General features: G+C 33.1%; 1 protein-coding gene across 1 annotated transcript; it reads left to right on the top strand.

The window, feature by feature from the left end:
- Positions 1-3,582: 3,582 nt before the first annotated feature.
- Positions 3,583-4,161, top strand: LOC145296635 (uncharacterized). Its single transcript, XM_080142561.1, has one exon. It carries the CDS (start codon positions 3,583-3,585, stop codon positions 4,159-4,161), a length of 579 nt encoding a protein of 192 aa, XP_079998687.1.
- Positions 4,162-23,067: the final 18,906 nt, after the last annotated feature.

Below are 23,067 nucleotides of genomic sequence, written 5' to 3'. Positions count from 1 at the left end.
ATTTATGCCGTTTGGTGATGAGGGACGCCTAAGCATTGCTGTAGGTTCTTTTAATAAACCTATCGCATGTATGTTTTTCTCTCGCCTTATTTATTAATGCTTATTTTTCAATTTCTTCTTTCAACGATTCGGCATCTAACTTGTTGCAAACACACACACACACACACACACACACACACACACACACACATACATATATATATATATATATATATATATATATATATATATATATATATATATTTATCCTGTGTTATATCCCCCTCTTTTGCAAATTACAAATTATTCAATACTGGAGATATTCAGAATCGTAACTTATTTCCAAAAGAGGGGAGATATCTCATATTAGAAATATTTGGAATGAAGTCTCCCCTTGCTGTTATGTTTTTATTACCGTTTTTAATCTGCTTAGTTAAACATGTTTCGATTACCGAATCGTGTTATTCGATAATTTCGTCAGACTTCAAAAAAATGAATATTTATTATAATGTAAAAAAAGTCAGTAAAAAAAGTACAAAATTCCAATAAAAAAGCAGCAGCAATCAATTGTAAAATTATTAAGAAGTGGGCAGGGGAGGTAAAAAATCAAACTAGCGTCAGATAGAAATTCAGAGAGAGAGAGAGAGAGAGAGAGAGAGAGAGAGAGAGAGAGAAGGATGAAAAAAAGAACGTGAGGTAGGTAAAAATTGAGATTGAAATAGGGGAAAGAAAGAAATAGGAGAAATAAAAAAAAAGGAAAGGGACAGGCAGATAAGTTGGATAGCAGCGTTTAACTATGACATACAGTTATGAAGAGAGAGATTCAGGGAGAAGGACAGTAGGTAACCGTTGAATATATGTCATTGGGGAGATTGACACGTTAGTTACGAATACGGTTTGGGGAGAGCGTAATTTACAATGACGAAGATACGTCTTCTCATAAGAATTTGACATACATCCAACTTAGGGTCATTTATTTATTGGGATAGAAATCTCTGGTAGAGGTAGCACCTTTCGATTCCTAGCTGCTGCGTCCAACAGGGCGGATAGGGGTCATCGGTCCTCACGTATCTCCTAAATCTCTCACATGCTAGCTCCAAGTGCTATACCCTGATTAATCTGCTTAGGATTGCCAAACCTTATGAGGAGACGGTGCTGGCGCAGCACCGTTGGGCGGAGTGTTCACAAGACTGGACTAACGGCCAGGACTGAACTCTATTTAGAGTAATTTCCATGCATCCATGACCAGGGCGAACCACCAAGAAGGAGGACTTCGGCCGTGGACTTCGGAGTGGAGCCGGTTGGCGGTTGGCTGGCATACTCTCTCCTTCCGGCAGCTCCTGTATCCTTATTGCTCCTCAGCTGTCTCGACCCTGTTTTGCCGCTTGACCAGGCTGGTTTGGAACGAGAGAATGAGGCTGGCTCTGTACAAACCAGCTTCACTTTAAACAAACTCCCAGTTCATGTCATCCATCATCCCCCCTCACTTCAAGTTCTGTGGCTTTTGGCGAACGACAAAGCGATTGATGTGGGTGCACTGGAAGTCGTATCCGCAAACCTGAACACAGGCGGCTCAGGCCATATGGTCGCTCTCCATTAACGGGAGCGGAAATGGAGTTCGGCAGCTGTCTGAGTGTCTGAGCAGCCCTCTTTAGGACAACACTGCTCACCCTCGTGGCATGAGGAACGGGCTAGAAAAGATGCCCCAAACATTGCATCCTGTCTGGCTTACCGCGGTCTTGGGAACCCTAATAATGCGGCCAAAATAAAGAAAAAAATACCTATCAAAATTGCGACATGGAATGTTCGTACACTCTTGAGGCAGGAGTTGGCTTTGCGTGAGGTAGGAGTTGGCTTTGCGGTGAAAAATCTGCTTGTGAGTACACTGGCTGGACCGCCAAAACGAGTGAATGACCGTCTAATAACACTGAAACTCCCTCTCTCAAATGGAAAGAAGTTTGCTACTCTTGTCAGTGCATACGCTCCTACGATGACAAACACTGATGGCATCAAGGACAAGTTCTACGAAGACTTGAATAACATCATAGGTGCAACACCAAATCCAGACAAACTCATCATACTTGGTGATTTTAATGCAAGAGTAGGCCGTGACAGTGCTACCTGGGAGGTGTTATAGGAAAATATAGTATTGGAAAATGTAATAGCAATGGTCTTCTTCTCCTTCAAACCTGCTCTGAGCATGACCTGCTGATAACAAACACTGTATTTCACCTCCCTATTCGGAAAAGGACATCGTGGATGCCCACTCGCTCAAAGCACTGGCATCTAATTGATTATATCATCAGCAGGAAACGGGACAGGCGAGATATATGTATTACTAGGACTATGTGTGGAGCCGAGTGCTGGACAGACCACAGTCTCATAGTGGCTAAGACCAATCTGTATATCCAACCAAAGGGAAGACCTCAAGGAAAGAGAGCTCCAAAACGATTTACTATCAACAAATTGAAAATAAAAACTGTCCAGAAATCTTTCTCTGAAAAGTCTGTCAGAGCACCTTGGACCTGCTGGAATAGATAACCGAGATGTGGAAACAGCATGGAAGACAATTCGCGAGACAGTGTACAACACAGACATGGAGTGTATAGGGCCAGGACTGGTTTGATGAGAACTGCCTGGAGATTACCCAGTTGCTAGAGGAGAAGCATTCTGCATACAAAACCCATATTGAAGATCCATCCTCCAAACTAAAGAAGGACATATGGAAGAGTTTGCATGGCAGCGTTCAGTTGAAGCTCAGACACATGCATAATTTTCGGCTAAGCAAGAAAGCAGACGAAATTCAAATATATGCAGATAGAAACGATATGAAGAATTTCTATGATGATCTCAAGGAAATTTATGGTCCAACTCCATCCAAATCATCAACTCTCCTCAGTGCATACGGATTCACTCTCCTCACTGACAAAGACGTGATCCCGAGAAGATGGCGGAGCATTTTAGAAGCGTACTTAACCGTCCCTCTACCATCAGTGATGAGGCTATTGACCGCCTCCCCCAAATTACCGTAAACGAGGAATTGGATGAACTCCCAACCCTCGAAGACACTGAGAAAGCAATCCGCCTACTGTCCACTGTGAAAGCGCCTGGCTCACATTCTATCCCAGCTGAGATATATAAAGAGGGTGACAAGACCCTGACTGAAAAACTCCATCAGCTTATCCACATCATCTGCCAGAAGGAGGTACGTCCCCAAGACTTCAAAGATGCCTCCATCATACATCTATACAAGCATAAAGGTAACCACCAGACCTGCCAAAACCACCGGGGAATATCCCTGCTATGCATTGCAGGCAAGGCACTGGCCAGAGTAATGCAGAACAGGCTCATAGTTCATCTGGAAAAAGACCTCTTTCCGGAGAGCCAATGTGGATTCCGTAAGGATCGTGGTATTACTGATATGGTGTTTGCTGCCACGCAACTCTAAGAAAAATGCCAAGAACAAAATGTAGACCTTTACTCCACCTTTGTTGAACTGACCAAAGCCCTTGACAATGTAAGCAGAGAAGGCATCTGGAGAATAATTGCAAATTATGGTGTCCTAGAAAATTCATCATCATACGTCAGTTTCATGATGGAATGATGGCCAGAGTGCAAGATCGTGGAGAGACTTCTGACCCTTTTGATGTCACAAATGGAGTGAAACAGGGGTGTGTTTTGGCTCCCACCCTGTTCAGCCTCATGTTCTCTGCGATGCTGACAGATGCCTTCGGATACACTAATGTGAGCATTGGCACCAGGTACAGATTTGATGGAACAATCTTCAACCTCAGGAGGCTGCAAACTAAATCTAGGGTTGCATCAGACACTGTAAATGATTTTCTGTTTGCCGATGATTGTGCCCTTAACGCTACCTCTGAGGCAGGCATGCAACACAGTGCAAATATATTTTCAGAGGCTTGTGAAAATTTTGGTCTCACAATCAATACAAAGAAGACTGTGGTGATGCATCAGCCTGCTTCAGGAAGACTATATGCAGAACCCAACATTTCAATCTGTGAAAAAAGACTCAATGCAGTTGACAAGTTCACCTACCTTGGCAGTACGCTCTCCCACAATGTAGTCATTGACGATGAAATTAAAACTAGACTCGCTAAAGCAAGCGCTGCGTTTTGCAGAATCCACAAGAATGTATGGAACAGAGAGGCATCACCTCCATGACAAAGATGAAAGTCTATAAAGCTGTCATACTCAGCACCTTACTCTATTGATGTGAATCGTGGACTGTTTACCAACGGCACGCTAGAAAATTAAATCTCTTCCACACCACCAGATTGAGGAAACTGCTTGACATAGGCTGGCAAGAAAGGATACCAGACACAGAAGTCCTCACTCGTGCTGGACTCCCAAGCATCCCACTATCCTGATGAAAGTTCAGCTTCGCTGAGTTGGTCATGTAGCCCGCATGCCAGACTACAGACTACTCACGCAGCTTCTGTTTGCTGAGCTCCAACATGGCATGCGCTCCCATGGCGACCAAAGAAAACGATTTAAAGACACTCTGAAGGCATCGCTGAAGGCCTTCAACGTAGATTCGTCATCATGGGAGCAGACATCTTTAGATAGGGCCAAGTGGCGGGCTGCTGTTCATGACGGCGCCTGCAAATATGAAAGCTACCGAAAGGTTACTGCAGAGAAGCGCAGAAAGGACAGAAAGGACAATGTTTTGAAACCCTCGACATCTGCTATGACTCCCTGTTCCCACTGCAATAGAACTTTTCAAGCAAAGATTAGGCTTGTCAGCCATATCCGTACTCACTGATGATGACTCCCCCCCTACCCTACAGTATGATCAGATGGTCCTCGTCGTATCGACGGACGAACACACACACATTTATTAAAAAGAAGGATTAAATACATCAATTTATAATTAACTAATTAACTGAATAAGTTTGTAAGTAACGAGATAAATAAATGAATAAACCTACAAGATATGAACGAAAGTAATATATGTGAATATAAAGTATAAAACCATGAAAATATAAAAAAGTGGCTCTAGAAAGAGTATATAAATAATAATAATAATGATAAAATAAAATTCGCTAAGTAATTAGATAAATAAAATGGGTAAATATCAAAAAATAAATAAAGTATATAAGTAAAGATTATTAATTAGGCGTGAGTAGTCAGATGTAGATTAAATTATATTCCTAATTATATTGTTAATTGAATATTTGGGAGGCTGTCTGTAGTCGGGCAGATATAGGGGGTACTGGCGGTTTAAAAGTTATGTAAGTAAGGGTTAACTCATAATGAATCAGAAGTCCTAATAATTCAGATAAGGAGTGAGGGTCCAGGATTGTGTTTCGGGAGGTAATTACATGGTTTATTACATTAGTTAGAGGTACTTGATATTTAGGGTCAAATGTATCAGAGTTACTTCGGTTAGAAATTAGTATCTTGTAATATTATCAAGTACATAGGCACACAGTCATAAGAAGATAAATATGCACATATACATATAAAGAGCATAAGTGTGCACATATATACCTACATATACCGGGAAATACTAAGACAAGCATAAACGGCGCATACACACACAGACACACACACACACACACACACACACATATATATATATATATATATATATATGTGTGTGTGTGTGTGTGTGTATGCATATGTATATACATATATATATGTGTGGGTGTATAAGTATATATATGTACATATATAAGTGAAAATGTCTGTGTATATTTACCTACCAAACTACTCTGTCAATTATCGGTTTACAGATTGGAGATTTGACATAAGGACTATTGAGATTTGGAGAAATCGTTTTAATCGGCTTTAGGCCAGAAAGCTGGCTGTCAAGGGGTCAAAATTCAACGATTTAACCTTTGAGAACTCTACCAAACTCCTCCGCCAATGTTGGGTCTAAACACTTGAAATTTTAAATGTAGCTTACTTTGACAAGGATCAAACTTTTTGATTTGAGCCCCCCCCCCAAAAAAAACGTTTAGGGTTCAAAATTGGGGTCAAAGTTGACCTCTGCGGTATCTACGAAATTACTAAGACAAATTCTGGTCTAAACATTTGAAATTTTACATGAAGTGTATTAACATAGGGCAAGTTATGAACAGTATGTTGGGCTCGAGCAAAGCCGGGCTGAACTGCTAGTGTATATATATATATATATATATATATATATACATATATATATATATATATATAAGGTAAAATTAAAAGCCAAGAACAATGCGAGATTTTTTTTTTATATAGAGTAAAATTAAATGCAAACAAAAGAAATAAAGTTCTTTTTTTTGTTGTTTGTTTTTTCTTTTTCACACAAATTTTAACTCTAAACAACAGTAATTTTTTTTTCTGTTGTATTCAATGGTGATATAAATCTCAATATATTTCAGACTTATTAGTCCATTTTCAAGAGAATACTCTTCCGCTGTCTTCTCTTGAAAATGGACTAATAAGTCTGAAATATATTGAGATTTATATCACCATTGAATACAACAGAAAAAAAAATTACTGTTGTTTAGAGTTAAAATTTGTGTGAAAAAGAAAAATCAAACAACAAAAAAAAAGAACTTTATTTCTTTTGTTTGCATTTAATTTTACTCTATATAAAAAAAAAATCTCGCATTGTTCTTGGCTTTTAATTTTACCTTATAATTTTCTTCAACAATGCTTCAAGCAAACTACAACCTACTTATATATATATATATATATATATATATATATATATATATAAGTGAAAATTGTGTGTGTGTGTCCGTGTGTGTACATTTCTCTACCAAATAATTCGGCCAAAAATTTAGCTGTCAAGGGGTCAAAGTTCAACGATTTCACTATCGAAATTCTACCAAACTCCTTCGCTAATTTTGGGTCGACACACTTGAAATTGTAAATGTAGGTTACTTTGACATGGATCAAGCTTTTAAATTTGATTTGTTCCCTAAAAAATAAATTTGAAGGGTCAAAATTCGGGTCGAAATTTTGAAATATTTTACCTCTGTAGTCTCTACGAAATTACTCAGCCAATTTCTGGTCTAAACCTTTGAAATTTTATATAAAGTGTATTCAGAGATAGGGCAAGCTTTTAAATCGGTTTGGTTAAAACATTTGAGCTGCCAAGAGGTCAAAGTGTAAAAGATTTGACCTTTATGGTGTCTAGCAAACTACTCCACCAATTTTGGGTCTAAACAGTTGAAATTTATACATAACGGGTATTCCGACGTGCGGCAAGCATTTTAATCTGTTTTGGGGCGAAATTTTGTCTGCCAAAAGATCAAAGTTAAGAGTTAAGCTTTGCAGATTCTACCAAATTTCATCCTAAAATTTGGGTCTAAACACTTGAAATTTTAGATGTTCATAACTTGCACATAGGTCAAATTCTTTATTTTGATTTAAGACCAAGATAATATTTTTAAGGGGAAAAATTGGTGTCAAATTAAAAAAAATTACCTCTGCGGTCTCTACGAAATTACTCAGACATTTTTTGGTTTAAATATTTATCACATGTAGGGCAAGGCATGAACAGACATACGACCCGCGCAAAGCCAGTGTGAACTGCTAGTACACGCACACACACACACACACACACGCGCGCGCGCGCAAACACACACGCGCGTGCGCACACACTCGTAGCCAAATTGAATATTGAAATGCCCATATATTTGGTTCTACATGAAGATGAGCAATTTTTTTTATGATTATACTACTGTTCTATGGTTAAAAGTTTATGACAAGCAAGTAGAGAACAAAAATTTTTAAACCAAAAAAATATGCCCAAATTTGTTGTATATACAGTGTAATGGCAAACCAGCTTCAGTTGTGCTTCTTTGGGCTGAATTTTGATTAGTTCTTTTTTTTTTTTACTTGGCGGTATCTCCTGTGCACTTGCCAGGCCACTAATACACACACACGCGCACGCGCATACGTATATATATATATATATATATATGTATGTATATATGTTTATATATGAATATATATGTATATATATGTGTATATGTAGATATATGTGTATATACATCTTTATGTATATATGTATATGTCCGTATATATGTGTATATATACGTATATTGAGTAAAACGATTAATACTTTTGAATTAAAAATCAGTTTCACAAGGAAAAACAAACAAAATCAAAAGATTGTACGGTCGTTTCAGAAATGGTGTTCATTTATTTAAATTGACAATAAGTATTGACAATAATTCGACAAAAGTGTTGTCCTTTCAAAACGCAGTTTCGCTATCAGCAAAAATAGGTGGGGGGAAGCAGTTAGAAACATCAAAATAAAACTAGCATTTTAGTCGTGAATACGGAAGATATTTCTTTTTTATCTCCATTATAAAATCTGTTTGAATTTGAGTCACTCTGTTTTTGGCAAGCTTTTATATATTTGCTTTTTGCTTTGGCAACTGAGTTTAATTAAAAATTATGAATCGTTTTACTCAATTTTCTTATAGCTCTAGGATATCTATACATAACTATTGAGCTTATTATATATCTACATTACAATGGGAACTGTATCCTATTAATAGTATTAATACATGTACTAACACATAAAAATAAACTCTGCTCATAAAACTCCAGGTCTAATTCCCTCATATAAGTATATATATATATATCTATCTATCTATATATATATATATATATATATATATATATATAAAATATATATGTATATAAAATGTATATATAATATAAATATATTATATATATAATATATATATAATATATATAAAATATATACATATATAATATATATATATATATATATATATATATATATATACTAGCAGTTCCGCCCGGCTTTGCTCGGGCCCTATGTCCTGTTTATAGCGTTATGTGCATATGTATATATTAAAAAGTGTGAATATGTAAAGTAATGCCTTTCTGTATAATAGTCTTCCTTAACTACCATAGAGGAAAGACAGACAGATATTTTCACTTTTTTATATATACTAGCATTTCAGCCCGACATTGCCCGCGTGTTTGGATGTGTATGTTGAGCAAAAAAAAGTGGTAATAAGAAGGCAGACTCGAACCCGTACCGCGGAGGAAAGGAACGGGGTAAAACCTAACGTTTATGCTGTTACGACCACGGCCAAACCGGAAGCGACATTTTTTTTTAAATTAAGGGTAGACAATCTAAAGGAGAGGATAACTTTAAAAAATATCGGCGACAAAAGTGATTCCCTCCCTGTAGAAAATTGCCTAGTTGAATGGGAAGACATGAATGTTTTTAGCCAATTTTTCGATATTTGTCGTATGAAAGATCGAACTTTAAAACGATACTGATCTTGGTAAATTCCGTCGCGTCTATTGAAAGTTGCAGACATGCAAACAGACATACATACATATATTTATATATTGGTAACTAAACATTTTCGACCCAAACTGATGAAAAAGCTTGCCCTATCTCTGAATACCCTTTATGTAAAATTTCAAATATTTAGACCAGTAATTGGAAGAGACCCCAGAGGTCAATTTTTTTTTAAACTGTGACCCCTATATTGAGCTCTTAAAATTTATTGTTTTGGGGTCAAATTAAGTTATTAAGTTAGATCCATGTCCAAGGAAACTATATCTAAAATTTCAAGTGCGTAGACCTAAAATTGTCGGAGGAGTTTGGTAGAGTTCTCAAAGGTCAAATCGTTGAACTTTGACCCCTTAATCGCCAAATTTCTGGCCCAAAAATAAATCACATCGATTTTCCCAAATCTCAGCAATCTGTATATCCAATTTCGAGTCTGTAGACTAAAAAGTGACAGAGTTTTTTTGTGTTTTGCTCTTTCGCGCGAGCACTAATAGTCCTCGTCAGCGAAAGTCTTTGTTATTGTTATTCTATTATTAAAATTATTTAAAACAGTTTTTGCCCTGCTCTTTCGCGCGAGGACTAATATGGAAAAAATTTTGTGTTTACTATAAAGTTTTTACGCCAATATTATGGAAGTATAAATCATGTAGAATATCTGCATGAATATAATTACACGTAATATTTAACTAAAGATGATCATCTCATAAGAAAACCGAAACAAATTTAAGGAATTAATTAAAATGAATGTTTTAAAGAATATGCAAATTAGCTAGATATTCTGTTAACGAATGCAATTCCAGGCCCCATACATAAAATGTATTTTCTTTTTAAATAGAAAAGAGAGTTTTAATATGAATATCAATACACGCAAAAGAAAAACGAATTTATAGGAGTATAGAAGATATACATATATATAAATATATATATATATATATATATATATATATTTATGTATATATATGTGTATATATATGTACGTATGTATATATCTATGTATGTATATATATGTATGTATATATATGTATGTATATATATGTACGTATATATATGTATGTATATATATGTATGTGTATATGTATGTATATATATGTATGTATATATATATGTATATATATGCATGCATATATATGTATGTATGTATATATATGCATGTATATATATATATTTCTGTATATATATGCATGTATATATATGCATGTATATATATATATATTTCTGTATATATATGCATGTATATATATATATATATATTTCTGTATATATATCTATATATATATAAATGTAATTGTTGGTTCGTTATAAGCGAATAAAACCGTATTTTTACGTTACCAATTTAATTGAAATTTTCAGAAATTCTATTTTTAAAGTCAAGGAATGTTGGCATGTTATTAAAATAATTTTACATTGCGAATTATAAAAATATTAAATTAAATAAAAAATATTTTATCGTAACTGCGAGATTATCGCCATTTATTTTCCGGTAGAAATTAGCCTTTCACTTATTGAGATAAGTATTATTTGTATTAATTTTTATGATACTCATGCAGAGAGTGATCCGTGCTGAAATAATGTTATTATTTAAAAAGTCATTCTTAACATGGAGATGGGAGGATGTTTTGTACCTATTCTGTACTTTAACCTTACAATTGAATGAAAAAAACATATCGTAAAACTTTAATTAAACGTGGAAATATGATTTAAAAAATAGCACGGATCGCTCTCTGCATTTGCACCTTTTTTATTTATTGCGGACTATTATTCTCATCTTTATTAGTTGTTGTTTCACGACTTTTCGGCCAACTATTCCTCTGGCCTTCATGAAAAGAAGTAAGTACGTGAGAAATTATTTTTTTCCTTTTATAAATGTTCAGTAACTTTTTACTTTTATTATTCTTAAAGAGTAAAATTTTCTTATTCATGAAAAGAGTTAAGCCTACGTAAATAAATGTTTGTACACGTGACAAATTATCAATAAATGGTTTAGTTACTTTTTTTTTTAATTATTTATGAAAAGAGTTAACATGCTTAATTTCTATACTTATAGGTTTTTGGAATTTTTTTCGCTGGATTATTATTGATTGGACACTAATTAAACAGATTATTAAAAAAAATTAAAAAGAAATCATTATTTCGACATTTGAAAGTGGTGCTCACTTTTTAGTTACAACGTTCTGATAAATCAGTCACACATTTTGTAAGCAATAAAAACGCGGTATATCAAAACCATAGAAAGTAAAAATAATATGAGCCTCTACCGCATTTTTAGTCAGAAATATATTTGTTTCTCAAAGAAAAAAATAGATTGAACATGACTTTTTTATTGTTTTTATGAAAATAAAGTTTCGAGTTCAATTTTTTTTTTTTTTTACTTATTTAGTTAAAAGTCAGTTTGTGGGTGTTTTTTTAATTGCTTTTATGAAAGGTGAGTTTTTTTTTTTTTTCAAAACTTTTGTTTGTTTTTGTTTTTTATTTTTTTTAAAGTATTATAAATTTCACTAATATGCTGGAGAAATGTTTAATAATTTGGTATTTTTTTAGATTAGGTCCACCTCTACAATTTTCCTTTCAATGACGACATTTATAGGATTCTGAGTATGCTGAACACACGAATCGCATTGAAATTGTATTCTTCGGCGGCCATCTTTTTACATGCACATGCTCCATAAACAAATACACGCACGTAAAAAAGATGGCCGCCAAAGATTACAATGCATAATGCAACTTTTTATATCTTGATAACTACTTATTTCTGCAAAATTTCAATGCGATTTTCGTATTCAGCATAGTCGAAAACCATTTCAAGTCGTCATTTAAAAGAAAATTGATGAGGGTGACCTAATCTAAAAGTTTACCAATAATTTTTCATCCCGTACGCCTCCCGATACATTGCTTCGTCAACATGCGACCATTTTATATCTCCCGAAGGCACTTCCGTATTTAGAAAAAAAAAAAATGAGTGACCGATTTACCAGAACGTGGTAACTAAAAAGTGAGTACCCCTTTCAAATGTTGAAATGATTTTTTTTTCAATTTTTTTTCATAATCTGGTTAGTGTTCAATCAATAATAATCCAGTGAAAAAATTTCAAAAAACCTATCAGTATAGAAACTCCACCACGTAAGTAAATAAATAAAAAATGTTACGTGCGCATGCGTTAGCCTTGCCTAGGGGGGTACTAAGGGAACGACCATTAAATAATTCTGCGGGTCGCCATGGAACTCAACGCCCAAGGAGTACCAAATATTTTTCATTATCAGAACAATTTTTTTTCGAAAAGTGGGTGATCACTTTTCCATGTAAATTTAACTTAAAATGAGCACCCACTTTCTGGCCACCTGAGGAAGGGGCATTTATTTTCGTGTTTATTGGCTTAAAGGTTTTTTTGACAAGGCAGTTTGGTACGCGAATGCATATTTAACAGTTTTCGTTTATGCTCACGCATAGCATAAACAAAGGCTACATCTGTGAAATCGAAAATAGTCCCAGAGTTCAGAGGTTAATACCATGCAAAAGAAATCAAACAAAAAACTTTTTAGCCAAGAAACACACAGAAAAAAGAAAAAAAATAGCATCCATTTTTTTTCTATCGAATTCATTTGCTGTTTTTATTGAAAACTATTTTCCCCCGGATGTTTGATATAATTTTCCATTAAGTGCCGTGCGTCTCACGTTCGTAAATAACAATTTTTTTTTTGTATATTTTGGTGTGCTAAAACGAATCTGCAAACCGTTTCCGTCGCAAAAAAATAGTTTTTATGATATGAAGAAATTACTTTTTCGAAAAAGTGGCGATCACTTTTCCATGTAAATTTAACTTAAAATGAGCACCCACTTTCTAGCCACCTGAGAGAGGGGGGGGTTTCCCCATGTTTATTGGCTAAACAGCTTTCGTTTATGCTCACGTATAGCGAAAACGAAGGCTACGGCTGTGAAATGGAAAATAGTCCCAGAGTTCAGGAGTTATTACCATGTAAAAGAAATCAAACAAAAAACCTTTTAGCCAAGAAACACAGAAAAATGTCTCACTCTCATGTGGCCAGAAAGTGGGTGCTCAATCTAAGTTAAATTTACATTGAAAAGTGATCACCCACTTTTCGAAAAAGTAATTTCATGAATATGATGAAAACTTTCTTTTTGCTACGGAAACGGTTCACAAATTCATTTTTAGCACATCGAAATCTACAATGAAATATTTCGTTATATACGAACGTGAAACGGGCCTTAAAGTAAAATACTACCGGATTTTTTGGAGCAGATTTGCCGTTTAGTTGTACAAATATCCTCAAACCAGGTAATCACTAAAAGGGCCTTTTAAAAGTCGTCACCTGTATCGAGCAAAAGTTTAAAACCACCGATAATATGCCAGCCTGCATCATGGTAACATATATTGAGTGAGTTCCTAACAGTATTTTGTATAGTATTTTTAGTTTAAACTTATTTTCCCAAAATTTCCCCAAACTTTACGTGTTCGATACAGTCTGCCGCCATTTGTATTTTTCAGATATACCGATAAACATTGAATGTTTTGAACCGGTTATACATTACATAAAAACACTAAAATCTTAACCAGTTAGGTAGAACATTTACTTTTCTTGCGTTTGATAACATTTATTTGTTATATATTTATTTTTTGACAACTTCTTTGTATCTGTGTTTAATAATACAAACCCTTTTTATTTAATGTAACGTTTAGTCGGCTCGAAAAACAGTGTTTATCGGGGTATTTGAAAGCTAAAAATGGTGGTGGACACTGTTGATTACTTTAAGTTAGAGAAAGTGAGTTAAAACTAAAAAGCTATACGAAATATTGTCAGAAAGCCACCGATTATGCCAGCCTATGTCATGGTAACATATATTCGGTGAGTTTCAGACACTGTTTTGTATAGCTTTTAGTTTTCAACTTACTTTCCCAAACTTAACGTATTCAGCAGAGTCCGCGACCATTTCTGTTTTTTTAGCCAATTAAACATTTTACATTACATAAAAACACTAAACAATTATCCAATTAGTTAGAAACGTAACTTACCTTACCTTTGCTTTCATTTATTTGTTTTTGGACAACTTTTTCGAATCTGTGTATAGTAACCCCCTCCCCCATCATCAACCAAATATTAATTACTAACTCACATTTTTGTAAAACAACAAGAAAAAAAAACATTTCGCGTTTAAACATTTTTACTACGTTCAGCTTCATCCACTGATTGTTGGTCAAGTCCAAACCATGAATGATTGACAGAAACTCCCGAGGATCCAGATCAAATTCTGCAAGAGTACCATTTTTTTTTCATTTTCGCCTTCTTTTTCACTTTTTGCAGTGGATTGCTGTACTAACATAAGAAACATGCATTTTCTCTTTTTATTAAATTTTTCCATAACACCAAATTGAGCCACTGCAACGCGTGGCAAGGTACAGCTAGTATATATATATATATATATATATATATATATATATATATATATATATATATATATATATATATATATATATATATGGGGAAATGTTCATAGTAAAATTGTTACCTTTGGACCTGGGGACTTGTTTTTTGTTTTGTTTGTCTCAAAAGTTATATGTGCTGCCAGCGTTGTCTGTAAATAATGGTCATCAATTTAAACGTTTACGATCATTATTCTTCAATTATATTTGGTTTCTTTATTCGAAGTTTGGTAACGTTACAGCTATGAGTACATTTTCACATTTTTGAAATACCGTGTATATATATATATATATATATATATATATATATATATATATATATATGTATATGTATATACATATAACTACTTAATTTACTCACATAAAATTAATATACGAAAATATAGATTTATGCGTACACTTTAAGTATTTACTTCAAATTGCTCAATACGTAGGTAGAGCTAGTTAGTAAGTTATAAAATGTATATGACGATTAAGCTACACTGAATATTCAGCGTTTAATCCACTCTAGGACTCTCCAGGCTTATGCGCGAATTCTGTGGTTGTTTGTCGTTTTTATATGCGCATCTTCTATTTAGTTTTTAGTTAGCCAATCACACACACACCCACCCACCCACACACACACAGACGTTCAGCTTTATGAATATATATATGTGAATATATATATGTGAATATGTATATATGAATATATATATGTGTGTATATATATATGTGAATATATATATGTATCAATATATATATATATATATGTGTGAATACATGTATATATGAATATATATATATATATATATTTATGAATATATATATATATATGTGAATATATATGTGAATATATATATTATATATATATAATATACTTGTTAAAGTTTATGCCATATTTGCATGGCGTACAGGCGCGAACGCAGACCCCACAATTTTATTATTAAAGTTGAAACATACTTATCAAAAAATTCTTATGTACATCTATATCAAAAACCCTTGTAAACGTTTTTTTTTTCATTTTTTTATTTCCATACTTTGTAGACCAGGCGCGAACGCAGCCACCACAATTTTTATGAACCACTGTTCTGCCAGATCAAACATCCTCGATACATCTTCTATCATTATATGTAATCAGTTTTTTTTTAAATAGTCAACCATATAGGAGCCTATTCGTGACCAGACACACACACACAAACGCACGCGCGCGCTGACGTTCAGCTTTATATTATAGATATGTGAATATATATATGTGAATATATATGTGAATATGTATATGTGAATATATATGTGTGTGTATACATATGTGAATATATATATATATGTATGAATATATATATATATGTGAATACATGTATATATGAATACATATATATATTTATGAATATATATATGTGAATATATGTGTGTGTATATATATGTGAATATATATATGTGTATGAATATATATATGTGTGAATACATGTATATATAAATATATATATATTTATGAATATATATGTGAATATATATATGAATATATATATAATATATATGTATGTGAATATATATATAATATATATGTATGTGAATATATATATAATATATATGTATGTGAATATATATATAATATATATGTATGCGAATATATATATATAATATATATATGTATGTGAATATATATATATAATATATGCATGTGAATATATATAATATATATGTATGTGAATATATATATAATATATATGTATGTGAATATATATAATATATATGTATGTTAATATATATATATATAATATATATGTATGTTAAAATATATTATATTTATGTATGTTAAAATATATAATATATATGTATGTTAAAATATATAATATATATGTATGTGAATATATATATATGAATATATATGTATGTGAATATATATATGAATATATATGTGTGTGAATGCATATATATATATATATATATATGAATGTATATATGTTAATATATTTATATGTGTGATTATATATGTGAATGTATGTACGTTAGTATATATATATATATATATATATATATATATATATGTGCGTGTGTGTGTGCGTGTGAATATATATATGTGATAATATATATATATATATATATATATGTATATATATATATATTCATATATATGTGGAGGGCATGTGTGTTTCTAGCTTAATATATCGGTAGAAATTATTAGGCTGATAGATTTATTAACTTACTGAGACAGAGAGACAAAGATATATAGATATAAATAAAGTAGGCTACACTTAAATCTACATATATATGGATAGCAGTAAATAATCAATTATTACACATAATTTTATTTATTTTTTTTTATTTCGGCAAGTTCAAACGATTTTACACTATTACGAATAATGTGCGTTGTGACAGTGAAAGGTATTTCGATGAGTTTATATAACCTCTCTTCACCGAGTTTCAACTATTATCTTTAAAAAGAAAAGCAGACACAATATTTTAAAAGAAAGCGAAAAATACGTGACCGAGGAAGATAAGGAAAACAGCAAGTCAGATCCACGAAAGACTTAATTTAAACACACACAGATTATATATATATATATATATATATATATATATATATATATATATATATATATAGTGTGTGTGTGTGTGCGTGTTGGTCAAGGTCTGGTGTGGACGTGTGTTAAAAGCACACAGATGTCTTCTGTGCTTCTTCCAGACAAATCAACCCACCGTGCACGTCGTGACCACTGCCACGCAGACGGGGCTCTGATGAACGTCGTGTCCTGCGCCTTAATACTGGACCTCCACTACCTTGTGGGCCAAGGTTTTTTTTAACAAAACGCTAACAGTGAGGTAACCCTGATAGAAACCTCCAAAGGAGTTTAGACTCTGTAAGATGTGGCATACATGACACACCGGCATGTGGAATATGCTCTGGGTCCCAGCAACCTAAGTCCCAGTCATGGATCAAATGGCATGATGGGTGGAGAGGGTTCCGTAAGCCGTGCTGAAGGCAAGCTGTGTAGGAGAAGAAAGAACCCTAATATAAAACCTGCGGCGACTGCTGCATCCAATGATGTTGATTTGGTCTTCTTTTTGTTTCAATGTGGCAGTTGTTCAGAGAGTGGGATTTTCTCGGTGCAAAGTCTTTTCTCACTATAAAAATCTTCAAGCACAGGCATTACTTGATATGTAATGGAATACACGTTTTACCATCAGTGTGTATCTCGATAATAAAAAGGCTGGCTGTAACCCAAAACGGCAAACGGACATTCAATAAGGTCTGATGCAGTTGTCAATGAAAATCAAGGCTCTGAAACATCCAAGGACTGGTCTGATAGGGGTTCAGGGCACTACAGCCTGAACCCAGTCATCGGCAGTTGTGCAGGACTGTAGAAGGTTCATAGAAGTGACCGTCCGGCACGTGCTGCTGGTGGCGCTCATGTCTGCCTCATTTGATCTAAAGATGTATTAAGTAATGGCAATACTCGAGAACGAGTTTGCTGCCATTATGTATATATATATGCATATATCTAATATGTGTCAACTGCGGTGCCAAATATAACCTGTGTCAACTGCGGGCGGACGTACAAAACAGCAGGTGGTTTGAAGCGGCGTTTGATTATACATAGAAGTGACCATCAAGAACGTGCTGCGAGTGGCGCACATGTCTGCACAATGTGTGTCAAAGATGCCAGTGTTTGGCAGGGCTTAAAAACCACCTTCGTGCGGTCCATCACTGATTTGTTTTCGTGTATCTGTATTTTTTTTGTACTATATCAAGTAATTGCAATGTTCGAAAACGAATTTGCTGCCATCATATTCATATATATATATATATATATATATATATATATATATATATATTTATATATATATATATATATGCATATATATGTATGATATATACATATGTATAATATATGTATAGATAGATAGGTAGATGGATGGATAGATATAGGTAATACTAGGATCTGTGTTTACCAGACCCCTGTGCTAACCACGCTTTAATATTAATCGGAGATATGGACATTGCATCAACGACACATTAAATGGCTTGAACGGTTTCACCAAAAATGCTTGAGACGTATGTTAAACGTCAAGTGGCAAGCACAAGTAAGTACCCGACACTGAGGTTCTTGTGAGAGCATGTTGCTTTAGTATTGAGCCCTTGTTATCAGATCTCACATACGTTGGGTGGTCCACGTGGCTCGAATGAAAGATTGTAGGCTGTCGAAACAAATGTTTTTTTTTATTGGGAGTTGGGAAATGGCATAAGCCTAGGAAGAGGTTCAAAGACTGTACAAAGAACAATTTAAATGTCCTGCAAATCAACATCGACACGCAAGAAGAACTTACTCTGCCAAAGCCGAAGTGGCGAAAGCTTGTATGCGAAAGTTGTAATGCTCTGGAGAAAAGAAAGCAGACCCATAGCAATCTGAAGCGAGAGCTTTGCAAAGATTTAATTGATGGTCTTAACTATGACACACAGAGCTGGAAGTGCGACATTTGTGAACGAGTGCTTCCGTCAAAAGCTCGCTACGTCAATCACATTTAGTCGCACAAACTCCTGCTTTGTTCCTATTAGTCGAGATCTAGCCATCTGTTTAATATGCAGCAAGGTTTTCAAGTCTACTGCTGGTTTGAGAAGACCTATTATCGTTCATTAGAATAGCTTTCAGCCTCCAAGAAGTTAACTCAGCGGAAATTTCTCAATTTGTATGTCACATCTGCTTCAAGATGTGCAAATCTGTGGCAACTGCATAGTCATCTAAAATGGCATGGAGTACGAGATGGGGAGAACTCAATACAACGGCGATCATCTATAAAGGTGCAGCAATCATCATCATCACCATCATCATCATCATATATGGTTTCAAAAAATTGTAAAAATGTACTCACACTTTAAATGACGCCAAAATGTTTGTTATTATGAATATTGAGTTATATGGAATAGTTTTGACAACAGAAGGCAAATATAATATGATGTTCGCAGATATTGGAATTGATGACCATTATTGCTCAGATAACAGTTAAAGTACGTTTTTAAATACGCTGTACATTACCAAAATATTTGATAGACTATTAGATCCAAACTCAATAAAAAAGAAGCCCTCGAGTAAAAAAAAAGATGAAAATCTCACTTTTAACCGCCATACTATTATATAAAAGGAACAATGTCTGTGTGTTTGTGTGAAATCGTTCTATATATAATTCGAAACGGCTATGCAGGTTTTGATGAAATTTAACACAAATGCACTTCATATATCTGGCAGTGTTCTTAGATTCGTTTAGTGTAAGAACACATTCAAAAAACAGCGATAACCGATAATTACCAAAAATCCGATGAAGGAAGAGACAGGAGATTTTGACCAAAGTTCACATCTTACATAGCTAACCAGTGCTTTTAGAAGTTTCTTTTTTACCAAACAAACTGAAACGCCCGGCGTATAAAATCAACAGTAGGTTCTTTACATGACAGGGGCGCATTGGAAATTAAAGTTTGTGTTTAGAGCACAAATGTAACCTTGAATGTATTTCCTTTATTGATTTATATATCCATCGATCTATCTATCTAATTATCTATATACATATCTATCAAGTTATCTCTGTAACTATTTATTGGTCTATATATATATATATATATATATATATATATATATATATATATATAGACCAATAAATAGTTACAGAGATAAATTGATAGATATGTATATAGATAATTATCTATATACATATCTATCAAGTTATCTCTGTAACTATTTATTCGTCTATATATATATATATATATATATATATATATATATATATATATATATATAGACCAATAAATAGTTACAGAGATAAATTGATAGATATGTATATAGATAATTAGATAGATAGATCGATGGATAGATAAATCAATAAAGGAAATACATTCAAGGTTACATTTATAAGCAAGTAATAAAATACTACATCAAGATACAGATAATCAATTCTGGCTTAAGACTGGTATCGATTGCAAACAAATGTAACATGGAAGACGCATGAACAAAAGAAATAGATTCTAATTTCTAAGAACATCCTCACAAAGCATGTGTAATTGTATCTTGTTAAATAGGGAAAATTGCCACATCATTTCTTTTTTCATGATAGTTAACCGTATTAAATTCTATGTCAAAACGCATCGGTATAGCAAAGATTGAATATCACTAGTTATGCACGGACTTATGTCAGTACGTCAGCGCGTCAGCACGGATATCTTTATTGCTGATTCTTTGAACACAGGCTAATATTCGTTAAATTACTTCTGATTATTTCCACAATAATAAGAACATTATTTTGCTAGTTTCTAGGCAATAACTTTTTTTTAATATACTTGACGCCTAATAATTATTTTAGTGCGGGAATTTAACCATGTCAATCTGCTTTTTTATTAGAGAGTCAAAGATCATCAAGACCATGAGGCCACTCGCGGATAATCATTAGACATTAGTGATAATGTAATGGTAGAAATTGGGCAAGGTTTGATCATTTAAGTGGACTGCTACACAAAAACTTGTTTATATTTTTCATTTTGTTTTAATATTGATCGCCACTTATCAAAGCCGAAAGCCGTTCGGTAATGAGAATGATTTCCAGTGGAAAGATGAGTAACATTATGGGCGTACTTACGTTGATGAATGATACGCACTACGTTTGATTATTACTTATGGAGAGTTTAGGACAATAATTTATTTACATTAGATTTGAAGACGATTAGATTTTAACATGCAGGGGAGCAGGCTACCGGCATTAGGTTCAACAGTTAATAGAAATATGAGTTTTTATAGTAAAAATTTACAAAGAGTAACAAAAAATTATAGCTTAGTCGAGCAACTTCCATGGAAATAATTGTAGAGAGAAAGATTGTATAAGTCTTTTCTTTCTTCAACCGACAAAAAACAGATTCAGGTGAAGAACTTTGTAGATCGTGCTTCCAAATGTTAATGATCTACTAAAATATTATCAATTAAATTACACCTACATCGTGTTTACATCTTTCCATCCCACCGGAGAAGAGAAATAGATTTTCGACTACAAATCACACCAGAGGTCGATTTCATACGAAGGATTATTTTGGATACTGAGAGATACTGCGCGTTGTAAAGCGCTAAATAATACAGGCATGCAAAAAAAAAAAAAAAAAACTACTTGTCAGAAAAATCAACTTTACGACCCTGGGTTTGAATGTGGAAGTTTTAAACAGCGGTTCATTTAAATATATTTTTTACACATTTTTAGTCTATCATTTTCAGAAGTGGGAAGTATTTAATATTAGTAAATTACTAGCGGGACCTGTGGAAATTCCACAGTGGATTCATTCATATGTAATATATTGATGTTGGCATTTTGTAGATTTTTAGTGTAAATGGAGATGCTCTGATATTATAGTAGTTTTTCTTTTGTTAAAAATGCAAAAGTATTTATTTAAGCTAGCACAAACGTCCGGCAAAGTCCGGTCGTCATGTACGCTTAAATATGACATTTTTATTCTTGCGGATTTCGTATATTATGTTCTATCAATTTTTTATATATTATAAAGTTGCGATTTCAAAAATAAAAGAAATATATCCATTGTACCTGGGTGGATTAGCTGGAATCAAAAAAAGTTATGAACAATATATATATACATATATATATATATATATATATATATATATATATATATATATATATATAAATATGTATATATATAAATATATATATATATAAATATATATATATATATATATATATATAATTTGAGTCCCTTCAGCCATAATCGAAAGTGAAACCAAAACTTATGAAAAAGCGTCGATAAAATTATTTATGAAAAACATTGGATTACTGGAGTGCCATCAGTTATAATCGAAGCCGAAACCAAAACTTATGAAGAATTCTAGGAAAAGTATTTAAAATAAAAATAGATGACTTAAGTGCCATCAGCTATAATCGAAACTGAAACCAAAACTTATGAAGATTTCCTGGACAAATTATGAATAACAAGAAATGAAAGTACATAAAAATAAAACGATATGGATGTAAGCACGACGCAAAAATAACACATGCGCTATCGTATTAATATATAGGCAATATAATTATTACATTTGTAGTGTCCAAGTATATATATATATATATACATATATGTATATATCTGTATGTATTTATATGTATGTATATATATGTATTTATATATATGTATGCATGTATATATATGTATGTATATATATGTATATATATATATATGTATGTGTATATATATGTATATATATATATATATATATATATATATATATATATATATATATATACTTCAGAATAAAGTTATTTAAAAATCAGCTGGTATGGAAACCTGTGATTATAAGATTTACAAAATGGAAGTAATATTATCCCATCTGAATGAGAA

Source organism: Euprymna scolopes, chromosome 17 (genome assembly GCF_053919585.1).
Source record: "Euprymna scolopes isolate OS-2025 chromosome 17, ASM5391958v1, whole genome shotgun sequence".
In the NCBI taxonomy this organism is placed as follows: domain Eukaryota; kingdom Metazoa; phylum Mollusca; class Cephalopoda; order Sepiida; family Sepiolidae; genus Euprymna; species Euprymna scolopes.
This window is presented reverse-complemented; position numbering and strand designations above follow the sequence as displayed.

Excerpts from the sequence above, each read along its gene's own strand:
- LOC145296635 (XM_080142561.1), top strand. The coding sequence starts at position 3,583 with ATGGCCAGAGTGCAAGATCGTGGAGAGACTTCTGACCCTTTTGATGTC.